General features: G+C 33.0%; 1 protein-coding gene and 1 long non-coding RNA gene across 4 annotated transcripts; both read right to left on the bottom strand.

Annotated features, from left to right (window-relative positions):
• Positions 1-669: 669 nt before the first annotated feature.
• LOC107802989 (xylan glycosyltransferase MUCI21) lies at positions 670-4417 on the bottom strand. The gene is made up of 2 exons (XM_016626580.2): positions 4182-4417; positions 670-1928 (listed from the first exon to the last, which is right to left on the bottom strand). The coding sequence occupies exons 1-2, from the start codon at positions 4351-4353 to the stop codon at positions 718-720; spliced, it is 1383 nt and encodes a 460-aa protein (XP_016482066.2). The 5' UTR covers positions 4354-4417; the 3' UTR covers positions 670-717.
• Positions 4418-5900: 1483 nt separating this feature from the next.
• On the bottom strand, positions 5901-9552 carry LOC107807591 (uncharacterized). 3 transcript variants are annotated; one of them, XR_001652924.2, is made up of 3 exons: positions 9175-9545; positions 7556-7672; positions 5901-6040 (listed from the first exon to the last, which is right to left on the bottom strand). It is a non-coding gene; the product is annotated as an uncharacterized LOC107807591 (long non-coding RNA). The 3 variants fall into 3 exon arrangements; XR_001652922.2 differs by having other exon boundaries at positions 5907-6046; XR_001652923.2 differs by having other exon boundaries at positions 5916-6055; positions 9175-9552.
• Between the last annotated feature and the right edge of the window lie 423 nt (positions 9553-9975).

Raw genomic sequence — 9975 nt, 5'->3', positions numbered from 1 at the left:
CTTATCTGTTATATTTATCAGAACTTGACATTTAATAGTGCAACTTTTGTTTCTTTAATTTAATTCCTAATATCCTAATCTCCTACGATTACTTTAATTTAATTCCTATGCTTGAAACTGCAAACCAACGAACAGCATGGTACAAGAGTCTTGTGGTCTAAGAGTAAAAGTTGAAATAAAGAATGGTTAAAGTGTAAAAGTGAACCCAAACTATCTTTAAGGATAATATTATACTCGTAATATTCTAATTACCCCCAAAACTTAAACGTTAAACATTTCTTTTTCTTTCATGAAAAATGTTGAAATTCAAACCAACCTTATATAGGGTAAAATTTTCATTATTTTCATTACACAGACTCTACTTGTTTAATTATACTGGGTTTGTTGTTGTTGTTGTACGAGAAAATATGAGGTAAAATACCGACTGAGGCGGAGCCAAAATTTAAAGTTTATGAGTTCTAAATTTTCCACCAAATTTATAGCTCATTTTAGTTAATGGTTCACAGAATAATTACACATATATTAAATACATAATAATACAAATACAAGATCTAAGTAAAAAGTATTAGGTTTTTTCAAACCCGTATGTAGACTCTAGCTCCCCCCGTCGGTAAATTATTTTACACTTGCAAGAATGTGTAAAAGTAAAGGGAAAAATATAGAGGGGAAGAACAACCTTATTATATTATACTAACAAAATATATAATTTAAAAATCACTATCCATTAACAGCCATAAATGCTTTTGCTTTTCTGTATGCTCTCTTCAAGTACATCCTAAAGCGATTTAAATCCAACTTTATATTTTGTTCTCTAAGATAAATATCCATAATCTCCTTAGACCAACCATTTTCTTGAAGAGCCTTTGGATTTTTGAGCACCAAACTATCTTCTTTTGCAAATTTGTCCACTAAACTGCTTTCTTCAATTCCAATTTTGTATTCCTCATAAACCAACTTCATATCCCTGGCTATTTTCCCAAAACAAAGATCTGAAACTCCTTCTGCTCCTATTGGAATAATTTGAATGAATATTGAACTAGGACGTAGAAATAATGCATGTGTTAGTGCTGCTCCATGCACACCAATCATTGCATGGCTTGAGTGTATCAATCCAAATGATTCATGCAATGATGTGTTTTTGCTCGGCTCGAACAAAATTACCTCGAAACCAATCTGTTCCGCGACTAATTTTACTTCGTCATGGTTCAGTATCAAACGTCCAACACTTCCGTTACGGCTTGCCAGCACGAGCTGAGGTCGAGGCTGAGGCTGAGGTTGAGACAGGGTTCTTAGAGGTTTATGACCGGCGCCATATGTGGTAGCTAGAAATTTATGAAAATCTATTAGGGTTTTGGAGGTTGGTGTTAATTTTGGGTCTATGGTCATAAAACCATGTGACATTAGGCCAAGTGTTGCTTTAGGAAAACAATGTGTGACATTAATCTCCTTGTCAAGATTAATGATGGGGTGTTTGCTAAAGCTTTGTAATAAATCCTTGTACTTTTGGACCCACCAATCTTCCAATTTGGAGATTACAAATATGAAATCTTGATTAGGAAACAAAGAATTAACAGTGATAAATAAGGGAAGGAATCCATCATTTATGTCATGGAAAAAATTTCCAGTGTACCCTCCCACACTGAATACAAGAGCTTGGGCTTTGTGTTGGATCAAACATGTTGGGCTTAATGGGCCTGTAGTTAGAGTAATTTCCTTGATTCGGCCCATTGTGAAATTCTCCCATTTTCTTGGGTAGGGCCTAATCTTTTCAACTGTGATATTTGTGTTATTCTTATTGGTTGGATCCATGTCAGAGAAAGTTGACTCAAATGGGTCAAAAATTGTTGGCCCGTTGATTGAGCAAATATCATAAAAATAATGAGACCTGTCGCAGCTGATTATTGACTTGGATTTTTGTACTGAAGAACCTTTGAAATTAAAAGACAAAACCAAAGAAAGATTGTCAAAAACTTTACATGTTGGCTAGTCATTTTCTTTGAGGAAAAAACAAAGAGTAGGATAGAGAAAAAAAAAAGAAAAAACCATCGACAAATTCTTTTGTTAAGACTTACTTTTAACGAAATCCTTTTTTAATATTTTATTAGTACGTAGTAATACCTTGAATATGAATCTTATAACAGTTTATTAATACAGTACTAATAAAAAACACAAAAAAATAGACTAGTATAAAAGTGCCAAAGCGCTACTCTTTGGTCCAATTTTAAAAAGGCAAAATCAGATGCAATACTTCTCTAACCTATCTTTCTTGAAAAGCTCGGTACCCCACAGGTATAAGCCCCAAGATCCTATTTAATTTTTTGCTTTTTTCCCCCTGTTGGAACCTAGTACATTGGTATAAAAGTTAAAATAATGGTTGCAATTTTAAAGTATACTGATAATATAAATTAATTAAATTACACCGATTTTATTTTTTTTTGCATCGTCAGTGCATGAAAGTCACTAGGCTCTCAAATTGTGGTGTCTACCGCCAAAGATGTGGGGAAAATGAGAATTTTTCACCCTTGATCAGAGATATCTTGAATTCGGGCTTTAGAAATGATTTTTTTTGTACAAATAGCATGTGCTAGTAAATTTTTGGACTGATAATTAAAAAATAATAGACAATATTTGTCAAGTCATTAAAAAATCACTACTCCCTCCGTTTCAATTTAGACGAGGTAGTTTGACGAGTTTAAGAGAAGAAAAAGACTTTTGAAACTTATCGTCTTAAAAGCTTAAAGGGTAAAAGTTTTGTGGACAATGACATTTGTACGATTATAAAGGCTTCTCATTAACGGTAAAATAATTAAATTTCAATTGTAGAAATGTGTCATTCTTTTTTGAACAGACTAATAAGGAAAATGTGTCATCTAAATTGAAATAGAGGAAGTATTAGTTTATGCAGAGATAAAATTTGGACAAAAATACCCTAGCTAAAACACGAAAAGTTACAACATAATATGTTGGATTATGGAGCTCCTGCATATAAACTTCCAGCATATTATGTCGGAATCTCATATGTAAAGAATTCGAACTCCAGCATATTATACTAAAATCTTTTTAGAATTTTAAGGGTGTCATTTCTCATTTCTTATTTTTACATGAAAAAATAGCTAAATTTCTATTAGCTTTGAAATTATGACTAATTTTTAATTATCAGCCGTGAATTAGACTTACTGAATTTTTATAAGAGCACGTCCATTTTAATAGTCTTACACGATGCATATTGCGATTAGTAAATTAGTGAGGCAATAGAGAATTTAAAAAATAAACAGAAAAAGTAGAATTAGTTTTCCGTAACGGATGCGTGAGAGAGGGTCGGTGGGAGATTGCAATTTGCAGCAATCGCGGAAAGTAAGACTGGTTGGGATGTGAGCAAATAGACACATTACTAAAGACTTTCTTCACTCACTTTTAAGACAATTCAAACAAGGAGTATAATTTGCAGCAAACCATGCAGCATTGAACGTAGTGAATTTTAGTCGAAGGGATAGACAAAATATATAAAAGTAAACATATCAGAAAATTAAAAGAAGTCAATACATAATATATTTATATATAATTTATTTTTTTACCTAGTTACACAATGTATTTTGTTCGTCAATGGGTGTCATTTAACACTCCTTCCTATAAAGTGGCTCCACCATTGAGCACATGAGTGTATTGTTCAACTAGTGCTCCAGTCTATTTTTTATCTTAAAGATTCCAAACAAAATATAAGACTATTTCTAACATATATATATATATATATATATATATATATATATATATAACTTTTTACATAATGGGATCTGATGACCCTCTACACTAAAAATAAGTCCGAACGTGCAAGTAAAATCCTAAAATAACTTAAAAATTGTAAATAAACATTAAACTTGAGGAACTCATGAATATGCTCCGTAAATTAGGATTAGCTGCACGTTTCTCCCAGCTTTTCCAGCAAATATCAACGATTTCTAAAAGGATTTAAATTAAAAATATACTGTAAGCGTAAAAATATTTATATTATGATATGTGTTGTTCAACTTGTGATAGTAGGTTATTATCTTTTTCCTAGGTTACCAATTAATTTACATGCTACTTTGAAGTAATCTGTTTGTATAAAATATTTTTTTATACACCGTTCAATGTACGCACAACACTTGAACACTCTGAAAAATGAGAAAGACAAGCATATGTACCTCCATGTTTATGACTGATTGTACGAGGGGTTGAGTCAATAAAAGAATGAAGTCTGGAGAAGAAGAAAAGTTGATTTTGCCCCACCATTATAATCATTAAGACGAAAAGCATGAGTCCCAGAAACGCCATTGTTGGCTTTGAAGCTCTTTTCTTCACCAAATTAATCTTCATTAATGCTATGGGAAGGAAAATGGAGGGGTTTTTACTTTCTTTTCTTTATTTGAAGAAGAAGAAGAGGAGGAGATGCATGACAAGAGAGAAAATTGTTCTAATTTGAGCTACATATATATAGTATAAGGTCTTTTGTCATATCTGTCTTGTCATATCTGTCAAAAGAAAATATATAAAAAGAAAAGAAAAGCATATGGTCATACTTTGAATAGGTTGAGTTGTCCACTTGGCAAAACGAGGTAGAAAGATTGGGACTTTTTTGGCAGAATAGAAGAGAAATTAAAGGAGAAACACTTGGGGAAGAAAATCTGGATATATCGCTTTCAAGTTGTTGACAAAACTCAAATAAATGGGGTTCAACTTCAACTTCCCAAAGCTCAAATATATTTTGGCATCATTCACGTCAATATTCATATATAGGTTAGATTTCCATGCATGGATTTATTTATTTATGTCTTTCATCCTGTTTAAATTGTTTCTTCTAATTTGTCGGTCTAAAGAGCGCAATTTCAACAAGAATGTGGATAATTTTCTCAACGTCATAATTTATTTATTTTATAAAAAAGGCAGCCTGCAAGTGCACCAAGTATTCCGAATTAACGTAGAGTCCGGAGAAAGGCCGCATCCCATGTGTATGATGTAGACAGTCTACCCATTAATGATTGCTTTCACAACTCGAACTCGTAATCTATAAGCCACACAGAGATAACTTTTCCGTTGCTCCAAACTCCCTTCCTCAACGTCCTAATTTATTCTCTTATAATTGAGAGGTTCATCATTTCAAGATTGCGACAACTCGATGTTTTGTTAGTTATAAAATAATCACCACATTAATTTCTTTTCCCAAATCAATAGTCTTTTGTCTATCACATAACATGATCATCTTTCGAATCATCTAATGGGACTATTGAGTAATGATCCTTTCAATTTTAGGTAAAAGTCACTCCAGTTAAAAGTGGACAAGAACAATACAATAGTGGAGTAGTAATCTTGTTCGATGAGGTTATCTTCTAACATATCTATACTACTAGTTGCCTGCAGCCTGTGCGGAGCACGGGCCCAACACTACAACAAATTTCAAAATATTTTTTCAATAAGTAATCAATGCTTAATCAACACCAAGTAGGTGCTGCTACATCTTTTGAGTTACAAAAGATACAAAACGTAGCAAAATAATAGATGCAGCAATATACAGCAATTTCATATTGACGGTTCGGCAATCCATCAGTTGTTATTCTTTCAAGAATGTCTAGGCAGACAGCTACAGTGTTCCAAATGGCTTATGTTTCTTTCTCATCATCCTTCCCAGCCAGCTTCTGGTAGCACCTCTTGGGTTGGTTAGTTTGATTTGAGTCTAGCTAAGGTATTTATAAAGAGTGTTCAATATATGTAATATACCTCTAAAACATGATATTTTACCTATATACGTAGTGTAATTTCCGACAAAGGGTAGACAGTTGACCACCCTTACCAATGTGTAGCTTCGCCACTGCTATTCCTTCCCAGCCAGCTGCTGGTAGCACCTCTTGGGTTGGATAGTTTGATTTGAGTCTAGCTAAGGTATTTAGCAAAGAGTACTGGGAAACTGTTAAGGTAACAAAACTTTTCTAATCATTGCACTTGAGAAATTGGTGGAAGTCCATATTCGACCATCTCAAATCATTTTCCTTTTGAACTCTCAAATTACCTGCAACTACAAATGCTTTAGGATGATTAGAGTAAGAAGATAAACAACTAAAAGTATGAAGCACTGAATAGAAGACCCAAAAAGGAGAGTAAAAGTGTGTGTGTGTGTGTCACAAGTAACATCTAAAGTTTCTTTCAGTCATTGCCTTGGAATGATCTATTCAACCTTCGCCGATGAAGCTATCCTGATATGGACCCCCTTGTAACATAAACATATAATTGAGAAATTTAATGTGCTACCATCTCATTCTATTAGCATGGAAGTATCAAGCATCATATACCATCTTTCTCCAATTATCCTTCTTACTTTACAGGAAAGGCAACATTTTCCTTGGAGTTACTTAGCCAGTTAGATATTTATTATATGAGCTTCCAGAAGACTCATAGCAATCTAGGAATTCATATGTTTAAAATCAATTATCTATGCCTCTTTTATTAAAAGGTTCTCAGTTTAATCATCTAATGTATGGGGAAATGTTCTTTAGAGAAAGACAGATTGCTCAGCGTTATAGTCTAGCGTAAAAATCCTTCTGTTAGTGTGTAAAAATATTATTGTCGGTTGATAAGAAATTGGAGCTTTGTTCTATGTACCTTTTTGTGGAGCATTTTATTGCTAATTGGTACTTTCCCCATGACTGTTGCTTACATCAGACTACCACATTAAAAAAATCATATACCAGTGTAATCATAAACTATATATTGTTTTAATTGAAATAACTCACTACTCTATACAATCACGACCTATCTCTTTCTATATTTCTACGGATTAGCGTGTATGAAATATAGTATTATGATACAATGAAAGAATGATATAGACTAACTTGTGCTGCAACTTCAATTGCTTTTAACTATTTGCCTAATTTAAAGCAAGTACCATAACCATGTTAGGATTACCTGGTTCGAGTGCAAGTGATGAAAGAATAAAGCATGCTAAAACTAATATGTACCAGTAATCAGTAAAAGCATAATGACTTATGCTTACTTGATAAAGAAAAGGGCAGAATCATTTAACATAAGCAAAGGGAAATGAGAAATATTTTCCTTTCATTGTTAGCCAAGCTTCAAATTGTGTCTTACCAAGTTCAATTAATCTTAAACAACTGATAACACACAAATTTATGTTCCTTCAAAAGCTAATTAAGATTGCAGGTGAGCAGTACTTGATTAATAAAAGGACAATGAAGAATAGATAGCTACCAAAGATGGAAATTTTATGAAAAGTCTTCTCTATATTACTAATTATAATAAATGATTTGTTGTTTGTTGCTTGATCTTCACCAAGAAATAGCACTTTGATGTAAAAATAGCAAATATGAAGCAAATTCATCTTAATTAAATTTGAACTCACTCAAAAACCACATCAGATAGTTGAGATAAAAATGGACAGTGCAAAAAAAAGGCAAAGGTAACATCTATTGCATAAGGTGTAACCTCTTCTCTGCAGGTTTGCCCATACCAGACAATCATTATGCAGTGTTATCCATACAAAATCAAATGACATTGAAGGAAACCTTACATTTCCATTTAAGTTTCCGTTGTTGATTGTGGAGATGGTTCTTGAGGTGAGAAGCCTATAACAACAGTTGTCGTTTTTATCTGTCATGTTCTGTTGGTAGGCGGAATTTAGTACAGTCTGAAATATTTCATCAACAAAATATGAATCATTAATAAGTCAAAGTTTCAGAAGACTGCTAAAAAAGGGCAGCCTAACTATAATACAAATATAGATCTATAGTGCATAGTGCTATGTATTGTCAATGTAACACACATGTAAAATACCGTCAAAGGTTCTTGTTGATATACAAATGTCGATGATAAAGTAGTCTTTCTTAAGGGGAAAAAAAACATAGTCAGATAGTTCATAATTCTGTATTTCTGTTCACAACCAGAGAAAGAGATATACATATACATGAAAAAAGTTAGTAAGTTAGTGAGAATCCAGCTAGTAATAGATGAATAGCAAGACTAAAGATCCAAGTGACTTTTCCCCATTTTAATTTTTGTTTTAAAAAGGAGGGTCATGGGCTTGCTTAAAACATTATAAAGCAACTCATAAAAAATGATCCCTAGGCAAAATATCCACACATTGTCCTTTCCTGTTGGTACAGGAGCAAGTGAGAAAGTAGAGTATATGTAATGACATGCACCTTAATTTCAATAGAAAATTCATAATCTAACAACAGAATTTTGCAAGGATTTCACATAAACACACCATGAAATTTAGTAATTGTAATATAATAATAAAATAAATTATTTTATCCCATATAATTCAAGTACCAATTATTGTTTTAAAGAGGATCATCCAAACTTATTGCAAAGAGTATTTACTTCAAACTTGGCAACTGCTTGTGAAAGGGAGTATACACCTTTCTATCATTATAAATGACACCTTAAGTCCTCAAACATTGGAGAGTGATTCACAAGTTCAGAGAAAGCAACAACACCCTTATCTCCTAACATGTTATTGTAAAAATGAAGGACCTGCAATTCGCAAGTTGAGGGAATCAGTTGGCACTTCGTACGCTACATGTGCTATAACCAAACCGAAAAATATACCTATTTTTAGTTTTGTACGGATATTTCACCCTATTTATCTTACAGTAGGCCTTTCGTTTTCTTTTAGAATTTTCTTAAGGACTTATTTGGCCTAAGTATCAGTGTAGATCATGTATAAATATTGACCATGTAAAACCCATAGTAATTTAAAGAAAACTTTATAAAAAATTACAAGGAAAAATGTGAACAAAGTAAAAATAAAGGAGGAAGAACAGTAGAAGAAAGAGGATAAGGAACTAAACAGACAACATCTATAAGATATTAGATCTATGCAAATCAGTGACAAATTAGAACCTTGCATGTACAGAAAGGGATAGAGAAATAAAAGAAAAAAATATTCATAAGCACGCAAGAAGAAGATATGAACTAGACATGACGAAAGTAAAACCAAATTGAACCTAATTTAAACCAAAAGAAAATCAGAAGAAGCATTTTTGTAAGGTTATTATCCTGAAACCTTACACTACTATAAATATTGAAATACAATTAACCAAAACCATGATAATCATCGTGAAAAATCGAAGTAACCCAAAAGGAATGTTAATAGTTTTCTTAGGAAGTAAAAAGTTCATATGTTACCTCTTTATATGAGCCACCCACATATCACTATGAAGCAGATTCTTTGCAGCCTTCACCTATTTTTTCTTGCACTCCAGAAAACCCTATGTGCCTTTCAGTTGTTTGGTCAAATTGAATTCATAAAATACAATTTCAAATCTTACATTAAAATCTCAAATTATCATTAAAATAAAAAAAATTACTTACACGCACCAGCCAATAATAAACATAGAAAATGAACCATGGACTGGAGCTTGCAATTTTCCAAGAACCAAAAGGAAAAAAACATCAAAACTAAGAATAGGGAAAATCCAGTGAAGAAGAAGAAAGCATGAAGAAGTAGGAAAGCAGGAAAAAGAGTAAAAATAGAAGTGCTTAAAGTGACAGCAAAAAGATGTAGGAAGAATGGAAGCGAAAGATAGGTGTCCCCACCAAAACAATAAAGACCAACTACGTGTCAAGGAAATTGAATAGAATGAAAGGGCTAAATCCAAGACCAAAATACAAAATTGCCCATAATATTATTTTACCAGTGTTCGTCCCATGACAAACATTTTAACTGTCTTTTATAAATAGTAGTAATATTAAAATAAAAGTGTTAATCGTCCCGGGCCGGCCCACTGACAACCCGATTTGACCTGGGTCAGCCCGGTTCAGTAAGGGGTGGGACGGGTTGGTTAGGGTAGGGGTTGTGTTGGACGGGGTCAGACCTTTTTTGGCTACCGGTGCATCGGAACCCGTCTAGCCCACTAACTCGTTCAAGCATTTTAACCGTGTTCTAGCCCGGTCCAACCCGGTTTATGTTGTAATTTTTTTTAAAAA

The sequence above is a fragment of the Nicotiana tabacum genome, chromosome 24 (genome assembly GCF_000715075.1).
Source record: "Nicotiana tabacum cultivar K326 chromosome 24, ASM71507v2, whole genome shotgun sequence".
NCBI lineage: Eukaryota > Viridiplantae > Streptophyta > Magnoliopsida > Solanales > Solanaceae > Nicotiana > Nicotiana tabacum.
This window is presented reverse-complemented; position numbering and strand designations above follow the sequence as displayed.

Bases quoted from the DNA above. Each gene is read 5' to 3' on its own strand.
- LOC107802989 (XM_016626580.2), bottom strand. From the start codon at position 4,353: ATGAAGATTAATTTGGTGAAGAAAAGAGCTTCAAAGCCAACAATGGCG. The intron at 1,929-4,181 runs GTACATATGCTT...TTAATTTCAAAG, and splicing joins AATCAGTCATAAACATGGAG to GTTCTTCAGTACAAAAATCC.